The sequence below is a fragment of the Nycticebus coucang genome, chromosome 11, assembly GCF_027406575.1.
Source record: "Nycticebus coucang isolate mNycCou1 chromosome 11, mNycCou1.pri, whole genome shotgun sequence".
NCBI classification, from domain to species: domain Eukaryota; kingdom Metazoa; phylum Chordata; class Mammalia; order Primates; family Lorisidae; genus Nycticebus; species Nycticebus coucang.
In genome coordinates, this window is record NC_069790.1 from 99912095 (window position 1) to 99926626 (window position 14532).

The 14532-nt window shown below is 40.2% G+C and overlaps 1 protein-coding gene across 2 annotated transcripts in view; it reads left to right on the forward strand.

The window, feature by feature from the left end:
• The window catches only part of CALU (calumenin), a 35242-nt gene extending 21310 nt beyond the window's left edge, over positions 1–13932 (forward strand). For both annotated transcript variants that reach the window (XM_053553997.1, XM_053553998.1), the window contains exons 6-7: positions 9296–9495; positions 11580–13932. In XM_053553997.1, the coding sequence (XP_053409972.1) occupies positions 9296–9495; positions 11580–11684 (305 nt within the window). In that variant the 3' untranslated portion in view covers positions 11685–13932. The remainder of the gene's footprint in view (positions 1–9295; positions 9496–11579) is intronic.
• Positions 13933–14532: the final 600 nt, after the last annotated feature.

A 14532-nucleotide genomic window follows, 5' to 3' on the forward strand; every position in this document is an offset into this window, starting at 1 on the left:
GCTCAGCACATGTGGCTCAAGTGGCTAAGTTGCCAACCACATACACCTGAGTTAGTGGGTTTGAATCCTGCCTGGGCCCGCCAAACAACAATGACGGCTGCAACCAAAAAATAGGCAGGTGCTGTGGTGGGCATCTGTAGTCCCAGCTACTTGGGAGGTGGAGGCAGAATTGCTTGAGCCCAGGAGTTGGAGGTTGCTGTGAGCTGTGATGCCACAGCATTCTACCCAGGGTGACAGCTTGAGTCTGTGTCTCAAAAGAAAAAAAAAAAAAAAACAATCACTGTGACAAAAATTGAAATGAGTAAAAGAGAAGAGATGGAAAGTGTTAGGACTGTTGTTACAAATGTCATTCCATTTTGAAAGATACTAGATATTTTGATCTTTCACCTTCTTATTTTTACTCATAGTAACTTAATCTAGTACACAACTGGCTTTGTATTTCGGAAAAGCCAATTTAGGCTAGGCACAGTGGCTCACACCTGTAATCCTGGCACTCTGGGAGGCTGAAGTAGGTGGATTGCCTGAGCTCAGGAGTTCAAGACCAGCCTGAGCAAGAGCGAGATCCTGTCTCTAAAGGTATCCAAACATGGTGTTGGGCTCTTATAGTCCCAGCTCATTGGGAGGCTGAGGCTGGAGGGTCACTTAAGCCCAGAAGTTTGAGGTTTCTGTGAGCTATGACACCATGGCACTCTACCAGGGTGACAAAAGTGAGACTGTCTCAAAAGAAAAGCCAGTTTATTTTTAGACTTCTTTATTTTATTAAATCATAGCTGTGTACATTAATGTGATCATGGGGCACCATACACTAGTTTCATAGACCGTTTGACACATTTTCATCATACTGGTTAACATAGCCTATTTTTAGACTTCTGATAGTTATTTATTTAAAGCCTGAAAGGGAGAGTTAAGCCCTACCTCCATTATCTGTCATTAAACTGCCATTTAATGGACAAGTCACTTAGTCTAATTGTACCTGTTATTTATATTCTAGAGTTACTCCATTTGAATTACTCTCTTGAATATTTAGCACTTTTTTCTTCCAAGACTCAGTGATGTACTGATGTACTTTCTGGTTTTTAGAGAAAGGGAATAACAATGGAAAATAGAGGTTTTTTCCCCAAATGATAGGTTTTTTGTTTGTTTTTTGTTTTTTGGTGGTATTCATCAGGACAGTGGATAAATGCCTAGGTACATTTACTGAGCCCAGGTTGACATTAATAGGATTTTCTACTTTTATTTGATCTTTCCATTCTTGGCTTATGCCACTTTATTGCCATTTCTAAAACTGGGGAACTCATTTGAACCTCTTGAAGAGAGGAATTAATTAAGTTTATAACTGTTAAGTACTACCGCTTAGTAAGCATTGAGGCCAAATAAGGAGATATTTCTGTCTCCCTCCACATCCTACTGTAGATTCAAAGGCAGAGGAATTATATTTTGAAACTACCAAAATGAGAGTGACAGAGAAAGAGAAAGACCTAAAGCAAACACTTTTACAGCTGGGGTGCTTGGCTTTATAAACCTAAAATTCTCCCTGACAGTACTTTCCAGTTTTTTGTTTGTGTTTTGCAGTTTTGGGCCCGGGCTGGGTTTGAATACAAAGGTATTTTAAAGATAGATGAGTAAAGAGTACCCTACCCCTTTGAGCCACAGGCGCTGCCCAGTACTTTCCAGTTTTTAGGGATCCTCCAGTTTGTGCTATTTTGAAAAAGATAATAAAGAAACAAATATTCTGGGCGGTGCCTGTGGCTCATAGAGGTAAGGCGCCTGCCCCATATGCCGGAGGTGGCGGGTTCAAACCCAGCCCCGGCCAAAAACTGCAAAAAAAAAAAAGAAAGAAAGAAATGTTCTTTGCTGTTAAATTTAGCATTAGCATTGGGCAGGGGTGCGGTGCTAATGTCTGTAATGCTAGCACTGGCAGGCCACAGCTGGTGGATTGCCTGAGCTCACAGGTTCGAGACCAGCCTGAGCAAGAGAAAGACCCCATCTCTAAAACTAGCCAGTTGTCTCAAAAAAATAAATAATTTAGCATTAGCATTAATAAGAAGCATCCAGAGTTATGCTGGTTAGTTCTTTTTATTTTTTAAATTTATTAGAAAGCGTTCTTTTTCAGCCACTTGTCCTTGCCTCCTTTCTTATTTTGAAGTAAATCTTAATCGTCATCTCATTTCCTCTATAGACATTTGGTTATGTATCTTTAAGATACATATATTTTTAAAAAACTATAAAAGATAATCTCAGCCAAAAAAAATTATCAATTCCTTAATATCATCAAATAGACTGAATCCTTGTTAAATGGAAATTCAAACAGTATTGATTTTTTATTTATTTATTTTTTTATTTTTTTTGAGACAGAATCTCACTTCATTGCCTTAGGTAGAGTGCCATATCATCATAGCTCACAGCAACCTCAAACTCCTGAGCTCAGGCAGTCCACTTACCTTGGCCTCCCAGAGTGCTAGGATGACTGGCAAGAGCCACCATACCTGGCCAGTAATATTTATTTTTTACTCTTTACTCATCTATCTTTAAAATACCTTTGTATTATTTTATTGTATATTTTAGCTTCTTTTAAAGCTATGTCTCTTAAAGCATACATCAGTTTCCTGTCTAATTTAGAACTTTCCAATCTATGTGCTATCAATAGGTCTCTTTGACCCTCAGGACAGTGAAGGCAGGGCCCTGGTCCATTGGACTGTACACTAGTTTTTCTGAATGTGCTATGTGTAGCATGGGGAAAAAATGGCAAATCCTACCCTGAGGAACTTCTCCTTTGAGTTTAATACAGAGGGAGTACTTCTGTCTATAACCCTTAAGTTCAGGAATATAATAGTACTAGCTAAATAACTACCTTTGCTTAGATGGCTAGGAACTATTTAGACTTCTGTTTTTTTGGTGTTTTTTTTTTTTTAGACAGAGTTTTACTTTGTCACCTGGGTAGAGTGCCACGGTGTCATAGCTCACAGCAACCTCAAACTCATGGGCTCAAGAAATCTTCCTGCTTCAGCCTTCCAAGTAGTTGGGACTACAGGCAACTGCCACAATGCTCAGCTAATGTTTTTATTTTTATTTTTGTTTTTTTTTTTTGTAGTTTCTGGCCGGGGGTGGATTTGAACCTGCCACCTCTGGCACATGGGGCCAGCGTCCTACCCCTTTGAGCCATAGGCGCCACTATTTTTATTTTTTGTGACAGAGTCTCACTCAGTGGCCCTGGGGTTGAGTGCTGTGGTGTTAACTGCTCACAGCAACCTCAAACTGTTGGGTTCAAGTGACCCTCTTGCCTCAGCCTCCTGAGTAAGTGGGACTACAGGTACCCTCCACAATGCCCAGCTATATTTTAGAGACAGGGCTCTCATTCTTGCTTGGGCTGGTCTCAACTCCTGAGCTCAAGCAATCTGCCCTGCTTGGCCTCCCAGAGTGCTAGGATTTCAGGCGTGAGCCACCAAACCCAGCAGATTTTTCTATTTTTAATAAAGATGAGGTAGCCATGCTCGGTGGCTCACGCCTGTAATCCTAGCACTCTGGGAGGCTCAGGCAGGTGGATTGCTTGAGCCCATGGGTTTGAAACCAGCCTGAGCAAGAATGAGACCACCATCTCTAAAAATAGCTAGGTGTTGTGACGGTCCCAGCTACTAGGGAGGCTGAGGCAAGAGAATCACTTGAGTGCAAGAGTTTGAGGTTGCTGTGAGCTAGGATACCATGGCACTCTACCAAAGATGACAAAATGAGACTGTCTCAAAAAAAAAAAGAGACGCGATCTCACATTTGCTCAGGCTGGTCTTGAACTCCTGAGCTCAAGCAATCCACCTGCCTTGGCCTCCCAGAGTGCTTGAATTACAGGTGTGAGGTACTATGCCTGGCCTACTATTTAGACTTCACTTAGCTATGTCCCCACACCTTAATGCAACACAGGTACACTTAGTTATATGTAGTATAGCTCTGAAGTCTTTGGACTTTTTCATTCACAGAACTCTTAAGAAAATTTTGACAAACATTCACACTGGTAATCCTAATAATTTACATATTAACATTTTAAAGTACATTAATCTTGAAATAAATATATAAAATTTAAATACCACATAACTTCTTATCTACCATCATTCATATGAATAATATAAACAAACCAAGTTTAAAAAGACAATGGAAGACCGGGCTAGGTGGCTCATGCCTGTAATCTCAGCACTCTGGGAGGCTAACTCTGAGTAAGAAGATTGCCTTTTGTGTATGTTTGAAAGTTTTCATATTGCTGAGTTCAGAAGTTCGAGACCAGTCTGAGCAAAAGCCAGACCCCTTCTCTAAAAAAAGAAAAATAGTTGGGCATTGTGACGGGCACCTCTAGTCCCAGCTACCTAGAAGGCTGAGGCGAGAAGATCCCTTGAGCCCAAGAGTTTGAGGTTGCTGTGAGCTACGATGACACAGTACTCTACCAGGGCAACTGAGTGAAACTCTGTCTCAAAAAAAAAAAAGATAGGCTTGGCCCCTGTAGCTCAAGTGACTAGGTGCCAGCCACATACACCAGCTGGCGAGTTCAAATCCAACCTGTGCCTGCCAAACAACGGCATCTAAAACCAAAAAATAGCCAGGCATTCTGGCTGGCGCCTGTAGTCCCAGCGACTTGGGAGGCTGAGGCAAGAGAATGGATTAAGCCCAGGTATTGGAAGTTGCTGTGAGCTGCGATGCCTTGGCACTCTACCCAGGGCAACAGCTTAAGGCTCTGTCTCAAAAAAAAAAAAAAAAACAGGGCGGCACCTGTGGCTCAAGGAGTAGGGTGCCGGTCCCATATGCCGGAGGTGACGGGTTCAAACCTAGCCCCGGCCAAAAAAAAAAAAAAAAGATACTGGGGAAATTCAACTTCAACTTTGGACTGGCTGTTAGATAATACCAAGGATTTGGTTTTGTATAATATGATAATGGTATTATAGCTATATAAGAAAATGCCCATAAATTTTAGAGATACATTCTAAAATATATGGGGGTAAAGTAATTTTTGAAATTAGCTTTAAAATCATTCAGGGGGGACAAAAAGGAAAGCTGAAGCATGTGTGATAAAATCTTGATAATGGTTGGGTTACAGGACAGGTAAAAAAAAGTCCTTTGGACTATTTTCTACTTTTGTATATGTTTGAAGGTTTTCATAATAATAAAAATAATAACATAAGTAGAATGCACATCATTATGCCTATAATATAGTAAGTGCTCAATAAATGCTACTTATTATTTTTCCATTTCATAATAATTTAAAAGGAAGTAGTCCTTGCCTGTGGCTCAGTGAGTAGGGTGCCGGCCCCATATGCCGAGGGTGGCGGGTTCAAACCCAGCCCTGGCCAAACCAACAAAAAAAAGAAATAGCCGGGCGTTGTGGCGGGCGCCTGTAGTCCTAGCTACTCGGGAGGCTGAGGCAAGAGAACCACATAAGCCCAAGAGCTGGAGGTTGCCGTGAGCCGTGTGGACACTACAGCACTCTACCAAGGGCGGTACAGTGAGACTCTGTCTCTACAAAAAATATATATATATATATTACAGTGTTTGATTTGCAACAACGTGACCATTGCTTGACCATTGTTTTCTTGTTTGTTTTTTTGTTTGTTTTGTTTTGTTTATTTATTTTTATTTATTTATTTTTTTTATTGTTGGGGATTCATTGAGGGTACAATAAGCCAGGTTACACTGATTGCAATTGTTAGGTAAAGTCCCTCTTGCAATCATGTCTTGCCCCCATAAAGTGTGACACACACCAAGGCCCCAACCATCTCCCTCCTTCCCTCTTTCTGTCCCCCCCCATAACCATAATTGTCATTAATTGTCCTCATATCAAAATTGAGTACATAGGATTCATGCTTCTCCATTCTTGTGATGCTTTACTAAGAATAATGTCTTCCACTTCCATCCAGGTTAATACGAAGGATGTAAAGTCTCCATTTTTTTTAATGGCTGAATAGTATTCCATGGTATACATATACCACAGCTTGTTAATCCATTCCTGGGTTGGTGGGCGTTTAGGCTGTTTCCACATTTTGGCGATTGTACACTGAGCTGCAATAAACAGTCTAGTACAAGTGTCCTTATGATAAAAGGATTTTTTCCCTTCTGGGTAGATGCCCAGTAATGGGATTGCAGGATCAAATGGGAGGTCTAGCTTGAGTGCTTTGAGGTTTCTCCATACTTCCTTCCAGAAAGGTTGTACTAGTTTGCAGTCCCACCAGCAGTGTAAAAGTGTTCCCTTCTCTCCACATTCACACCAGCATCTGCAGTTTTGAGATTTTGTGATGTGGGCCATTCTCACTGGGGTTAGATGATATCTCAGGGTTGTTTTGATTTGCATTTCTCTAATATATAGAGATGATGAACTTTTTTTCATGTGTTTGTTAGCCATTCGTCTGTCGTCTTTAGAGAAAGTTCTATTCATGTCTCTTGCCCATTGATATAAGGGATTGTTGGCTTTTTTCATGTGGATTAATTTGAGTTCTCTATAGATCCTGGTTATCAAGCTTTTGTCTGATTGAAAATATGCAAATATCCTTTCCCATTGTGTAGGTTGTCTCTTTGCTTTGGTTATTGTCTCCTTAGCTGTACAGAAGCTTTTCAGTTTAATGAAGTCCCATTTGTTTATTTTTGTTGTTGTTGCAATTGCCATGGCAGTCTTCTTCACGAAGTCTTTCCCCAGGCCAATATCTTCCAGTGTTTTTCCTATGCTTTCTTGGAGGATTTTTATTGTTTCATGCCTTAAGTTTAAGTCCTTTATCCATCTTGAATCAATTTTTGTGAGTGGGGAAAGGTGTGGGTCCAGTTTCAGTCTTTTACGTGTAGACATCCAGTTCTCCCAACACCATTTATTGAATAGGGAGTCTTTCCCCCAAGGTATGTTCTTGTTTGGTTTATCAAAGATTAGGTGGTTGTAAAATGTGAGTTTCATTTCTTCGTTTTCAATTCGATTCCAAGTGTCTATGTCTCTGTTTTTGTGCCAGTACCATGCTGTCTTGAGCACTATGGCTTTGTAGTACAGACTAAAATCTGGTATGCTGATGCCCCCAGCTTCATATTTGTTACAGAGAACTGCCTTAGCTATACGGGGTTTTTTCCAGTTCCATACAAAACGCAGAATCATTTTTTCCAAATCTTGAAAGTACGATGTTGGTATTTTGATAGGAATGGCATTGAATAGGTAGATTGCTTTGGGAAGTATAGACATTTTAACAATGTTGATTCTTCCCATCCATGAGCATGGTATGTTCTTCCATTTGTTAATATCCTCTGCTATTTCCTTTCTGAGGATTTCATAGTTTTCTTTATAGAGGTCCTTCACCTCCTTCGTTAGCTATACTCCTAGGTATTTCATTTTCTTTGACACTATGGTGAAGGGAGTTGTGTCCTTAATTAGCTTCTCATCTTGACTGTTATTGGTGTACACAAAGGCTACTGACTTGTGGACATTGATTTTATATCCTGAAACATTAATGTATTTTTTGATGACTTCTAGGAGTCTTGTGGTTGAGTCTTTGGGGTTCTCTAAGTATAAGATCATGTCGTCAGCAAAGAGGGAGAGTTTGACCTCCTCTGCTCCCATTTGGATTCCCTTTATTTCCTTGTCTTGCCTAATTGTATTGGCTAGAACTTCCAGCACTACGTTGAATAGTAAAGGTGACAGAGGACAACCTTGTCTGGTTCCAGTTCTAAGAGGAAAAGCTTTGAGTTTTACTCCATTCAGTAAAATATTGGCTGTGGGTTTGTCATAGATAGCTTCAATCAGTTTTAGAAATGTGCCACCTATGCCTATACTTTTCAGTGTTCTAATTAGAAAAGGATGCTGGATTTTATCAAATGCTTTTTCTGCATCTATTGAGAGGATCATGTGATCTTTATTTTTGCCTCTGTTAATATGGTGGATAACGTTTATAGACTTGCGTATGTTAAACCAGCCTTGCATCCCTGGGATGAAGCCTACTTGATCATGATGAATGACTTTTTTGATGATAAGCTGTAATCTATTGGCTAGGATTTTGTTGAGAATTTTTGCGTCTATATTCATGAGTGAGATTGGTCTGAAATTCTCCTTTTTGTTTGGGTCTTTTCCTGGTTTTGGTATCAGGGTGATGTTTGCTTCATAGAATGTGTTGGGGAAGATTCCTTCTTCCTCAATTTTTTGGAATAATTTCTGCAGTACAGGAATACGCTCTTCCTTGAAGGTTTGATAGAATTCTGGAGTGAAGCCATCTGGACCAGGGCATTTTTTTGGTTGGAAGATTTTTTTATTGCTTCTTTGATCTCAGTGCTTGAAATTGGTCTGTTCAGGAGCTCTATTTCTTCCTGGCTGAGTCTAGGGAGAGGGTGTGATTCCAAATATTGATCCATTTCTTTCACATTGTCAAATTTCTGGGCATAGAGTTTCTGGTAGTATTCAGAGATGATCTCTTGTATCTCTGTGGCATCAGTTGTTATTTCCCCTTTATCATTTCTGATTGAGGTTACTAGAGATTTTACTTTTCTATTCCTCGTTAGTCTGGCCAATGGTTTATCTATTTTATTAATTTTTTCAAAAAACCAACTCCTTGTTTCATTAATTTTCTGAATGATTCTTTTGTTTTCAATTTCATTGATCTCTGATTTGATTTTGGAGATTTCTTTTCTTCTACTGAGTTTAGGCTTAGATTGTTCTTCTTTTTCCAATTCCATAAGATCTCTTGTGAGATTGTTGATGTGCTCTCTTTCTGCTTTTCGAATGTAGACATCTAAAGCGATGAATTTTCCTCTCAAAACTGCAGATTTTTGCTGTGTTACTCAAGCTTGAGTGCAGTGGTGTGATCACTGCAGCCTTGAACTCCTGGGCTCACGTGATCCTCCCATCTCAGCCTCCCAGGGAGATGAGACCACAGGCACATGCCATCATACCTGGCTAATTTTTTAAGTTTTTTTCTTTGTAGAGACAAGGTCTTGCTAGGTTGTCCAAGCTGCTCTTGAACTCCTGGCCTCAAATAGTCCTCCTGCTTTGGCCTCCCAAGGTGCTGGGATTATAAAGTGTGGGCTACCTCACCTGGCCAGTTTCTGGTTTTTTAAAGATAGAAGTGCTCTCTTTGTTCTCATCACTCAAAGTCAACAACTAGAAATACTCTTGTTTCAAGTTCAGTAATTAAGCCTCAGGAAAATGCCTTGCTTTCTATAGTCTCTCTGGCCTAAAATGCCCTGTGACTGCTATTAGTTCCAAATAGATACTTAAGGAAGAAGGGTTAGGCCAGATTAGCATGTGGCAGGCTTTGGAAAAAGACAAGCCCTTCTTTTGTATGTATGTCTGTGCATCCAGGTGACATGTACAGCCATGATGGAAATGCTGATGAGCCAGAGTGGGTAAAGACAGAGCGAGAGCAGTTTGTTGAGTTTCGAGATAAAAACCGTGATGGGAAGATGGACAAGGAAGAGACCAAAGATTGGATCCTCCCCTCAGACTATGATCATGCAGAGGCAGAAGCCAGGCACCTGGTCTATGAATCAGACCAAAACAAGGTAAGTCTGGCCAGGCCAGAATAATCTAGCCTTGATCTGAAGTCTTGATTGCCTAAATCAAGTCATTTTAAGGTACATAGAACATTTAAGGCCTTAATTAGGCTTTCAGATAGGACTAGCTATCTAATCTCATTTTATATTTTTTTATTTTTTTAATTTAATTTTATTTATTTTATTTTAGAGATAGGAGCTTGCTCTATCACTCAGGTTGGAGTATAGTGGCTTGATCATAACTCACTGTAACCTTGAACTCCTGGGCTCAAGTGTTCCTCTCAAGCATCTAGAAGTGCAGGCCTGCACCACCCATGCCTGTCTAGTATTTATTATTTGAAGAGATGGGGGTCTCTATGTTGCGTAGGCTTGTCTTGGAACTCTTGGCCTCAGGCTGTCCTCCCACCTTTGCCTCTCAAAGTGCTGGAATTACATGTGAGAGCACCTGGGCCCAGCCTTGATCTCCTTTTAGAAATCCCTTTGCCTAGTGCTCAGAGCATGGGAGGAACTTGGGCTTCAGAAGAAAGCTTCTGTATGTAGCCTGTGCCCAGCATGCATCATCTGTTATCTTTGGATCCCCAGGAAATTTTGCTTTTTTTTTTGTTCTTTTGCCTGTTACAGGCTCATTCTACCTATTCAAACTGGTTATTTCCTTCTGAAATCAAATACCATTTTAAAATTAGGTCCTTTGCAGTAGGTTATAAATCAGCTTTTCTCTGGAGTCTGTTCAAATGTCCTTGATCATTTACTGAGACATATTGTTCATTAAGAGTGGTATTATCAGTCAGGCATGGTGGCTCTTCCCTATAATTATAACATTTTGGGAGGCTGAGGCCAGAGGATCACTTGAGCTTAGGAATTCGAAACCAACCTGAGGGAGACCCTCTCTCTACAAGAAATAAAAAAAATTAGCTGGGTGTGGTAGTGCATACATGCAGTCCACTACTGGAGTGGCAGAGGTGGGAGGATCACTTAAGCCCAGGAATTTAAGGCTGCAATGAGCTATGATGGTGCCACTGTACTCTGACCACAGCACAAGAGCAGGACTGTTTCAATTAAAAAAAAAAGTGATTGGGCGGCACCTGTGGCTCAGTGAGTAGGGCGCCGGCCCCATATGCTGAGGGTGGCGGGTTCAAACCCAGCCCCAGCCAAACTGCAACCAAAAAATAGCCGGGCGTTGTGGCGGGCGCCTGTAGTCCCAGCTGCTCGGGAGACTGAGGCAAGAGAATCGCGTAAGCCCAAGAGTTAGAGGTTGCTGTGAGCCGTGTGACGCCACGGCACTCTACCCGAGGGCGGTATGGTGAGACTCTGTCTCTACAAAAAAAAAAAAAGTGATTGTTATCATTAAGACCTATTACCTTTTGGAAAGATTTGAATGCTATGCTTAGAGTAAGCTGAAAATCAATCTGTAGATGGGGAATTTTAGTATTTTGAACATTCCTTTATCTCCTAGGCCAATCTTCATTTTCAAATGAAGTTTCTTTTCTTAGAGCCTTTTAGGATTGGTCTGTTTTGAGTTCTTGTTCAGAGTCACCTCTGTAGCCAGGTACTGTGAGAAAAGGAAACTTTTATAGTCATCTCTTGGGAATCTAGATGGTGTTTAAGATGAGTGTCTGAGTCTTCATTTGGGGTTGTGTCAATAACCTCCCTGGTGGCTAGGGCAGAGTGGAGGTGTGGGCTTGATATTGGTGGTGTTTAACATTGTTCATGTTAAACAATGACTTGATCCATTTCAAAGTATTTGCCCAGTTTATTTTTGGCCATCTCTCACCCATATCTAAGAGAAGTCTCATATTTTGATCTAAAGGAAGTCCTTTCTCCTCAGAAACAAATCTGTATCTGTAGTATTGAGTTGTTGAGTTACATTATTTCCCTCCTTCCACTTTTAATTTTCTATATGAAAGAAATGTATTAATTCCTATTTTCCTCCGTCTTTGGGGACTGGATGAAGGTTGGAGTTTGAATTTACATTTGAATTTAGTAAGAAATAGAATCTTAAATTCTGATTAACCTCTTATTATTCCTTAGCAGTGTTTCTGATTTTGTAATAAGAATTATATTCTGGTTCAATTAATTGAGCTCTTTAATTTCAGGATGGCAAGCTTACCAAGGAGGAGATTGTTGACAAGTATGATTTATTTGTTGGAAGCCAGGCCACAGATTTCGGAGAGGCCCTAGTACGACATGATGAATTCTGAGCTACAGAGAGAGGAACTCACATTTCCTCAAAAGTAATTTATTTTTACAGCTTCTGGTTTCACACGAAATTGTTTGCGCTACTGAGACTGTTATTACAAACTTTTTAAGACATGAAAAGGCGTAAGGAAAACCATCCCGTCCCTATTCCTCCTCCTCTGCGAGGGACTGGAGGGAAACCGTGCTTCTGAGGAACAACTCTAATTAGTACACTTGTGTTTATAGATTTACACTTTGTATTACGTATAACATGGTGTGTTTATTTTTGTATTTGTTCTCTGGTTGGGAGTATGATATGAAGGATCAAGATTCTCAACTCACACTTGTAAGCATACATTAGCCCTTGACTCTTTCTCAACTCTTATCATAGAATTTTTATAATTCTCACTTACCTAATTTTTTAAGCCTGAGATCAATAAGAATTGTTCAAGAGAAACAAAAGGGAAAAAAAATACTCCATAGTTCTACAATTTATATTTAGATAGGTGACACTTAATCTTGCCCACTGAAAAGTCTGATATTTATTTCACAAATAGGAGGAGCCACGTAGTACATCAGTTGCTCACAGATCCAGTAGACTGATCCCTGTGCTTTAAGAGAATTTGGCCCAAATTGATTTCATCCCCCATTCCCCCAATCTGTTTAATTTTATCAAGCACAGCTGTGGTGGGAAGGGTTAGGGCCAGTGTTTTGGAAATCAAGTAGTGAATGTGATCTCTTTATAGAGCTATAGATAGAAACAGCTAGAAAACTAAAGGAAAAATACAAGTGTTTTTAGGGCATACATTGTTTTCTGGGTAGGGATATGACATAATTATTTGCCTGTTAAAGTCCCTGTAAGTGCCCCATCCTGCTCCTCTTCCTCGGGTGTGCCAAGGATTTAATCTTGGTTTCACTGTAATTAATATTCACTCCTTTCCAATCACATCATTGTAAGTGCCTTTAATGAGAGAAATGGTCACTGAATGGGAATTCTCTTAAGAAGCCCTAAGATAAAATAGATTTGGACACCTTTTATGAAAGATTAGAACCTCCCAATATAGTGGGGATTTTTTTTTCCTTCTCTTTTGGACAATAGTTAAATAGCAGTGTTAGTTACAAACTTGGTTGCAGTATTCTTACCTTGTGGGCTGGTTTCCAAAAACCACATGCTGCTGAATATACCAGGGATCCTCATACCTCAGAATGCAAACCACTTACTACCAGGCCTCTTTTTGTGTCCGCTGGAGAGCTTGAGCTCACACTCAGAGATGAGAGGACGTGCAGAGAGGGCTCTTTGGTTTGAGGACCATTGCTCTCCCTTCCTGCCTTTGACCCCATCCCCTCATCTCCCTGCTGTCCCCCTCCCCCCAAGGCAGATCAACAGGTTGCCAGTTCTCATGAAAGGCAGGGATGTTCTAGAAAGAGCTAAAGAAAGCATCTTCTGTCCCCCCTCCACTTTAACACACGTTTTATGCAACACAAACGCTATCCTTCTTGGTCTCTTTCTTACAGATAGACCTCTTTTGCGAAATATTGTATTCCAAGTTTATAGCCCTCAGGTTACCAAGATAAATATATGTATATATAACCTTTATTATTTCTTCTGTCTTTCTGGGTAATACATTCAGGTGGTGCTGGGTGATTATCATAATCTGAACCTAGGTATACTGTCTTCCACAATCATGTGAGGTGGGCTCCTTGTTACAATAAAAAGCCAGGTATCATGTAACTTCTCCTCAGCCTTTGTATTGAGCTCTTGATAGTGAATATGCTCTTTTGAAGTTTAACCACAGTATATGATGATGAAAATTTGTTGCCCTCTGGATTCCCCGATTTTATTGTTAAGAAGACCAGAGATAATAATGCCACCAACCCTGGCTTAGTTCGGGCACATTGTGAACTATGTGTCAAGACAGCCTCAAAGCTCGCTCAGTGCATAGAGTCTAGGCTTTGTGTTAAAATCAGACTGAGCAAAACTTAATCTGCCAAGAAGGCAACTTCCAAATCCTGGGGACTCAGCAGCAAGCATTGTAATTTAACCCCTAATGATTCCCCCTGGGTTTTGGGGGGAGGGGTTGTTGTTTTGGGGGTTTTTTGGTTTAAATCAAGGCTAAGGCTGGTGAACAGTAACTACACACCCATATTGTGTGTTCTGTGAATGCTAGCTCTCTTGAATTTGGATATTGGTTATTTTTATAGAGTGTAAACCAAGTTTTATATTCTACAGTGCAAACAGGTACCTGTTTCTAAATAAAACTGTTTACATTCCTTGTGGAGTATGTGTGACCTTCATTCTCTAAGAAGTGAAATCGTAGCTTAGAATTCATGTTATAAAATGACACAGGAAGGCAACTTTCCCTCTCCCAATCCCTGAGAAAGTACTGCCTTCCCAAATGGTTACTGTTTTCCTCCTGTATTCTAGTATCTTCTAGCATCCTTCTTACTGCAGCTCTAACCCTTCTCTGCTTCCCTTAGGCCGATAACTAGAGAAGGACCCAGCAGCTCATTACATAATTAGCTCATACCAAACACAAGCCATTTCTGAATGTAACACATTTATCTTGATTTTATTTCAAAATGGCTCTATTGAGGAGTGAGGAACCTGCAGCTTTATGGAGACTTGTGGCTTTCCTGGACCTTAAGTGCAGCCTTTTGACTGAATCCAAATTTTATATAACAAATCCTTTTATTAAAAGGGGTGCAGCAGAGAAAGATAAAGCTTTTCTTGCCTACCGAAGTGCTTAAAAACGAATGATCTTGAAATCAGAAGGTCATAGGTTCCCTACCCCTAGCAGAGTATAAAACAGTTTTTTAACACTTTGATATGGTTTATAAATGGTATTAAGATACACAAATATATTTTGAGAA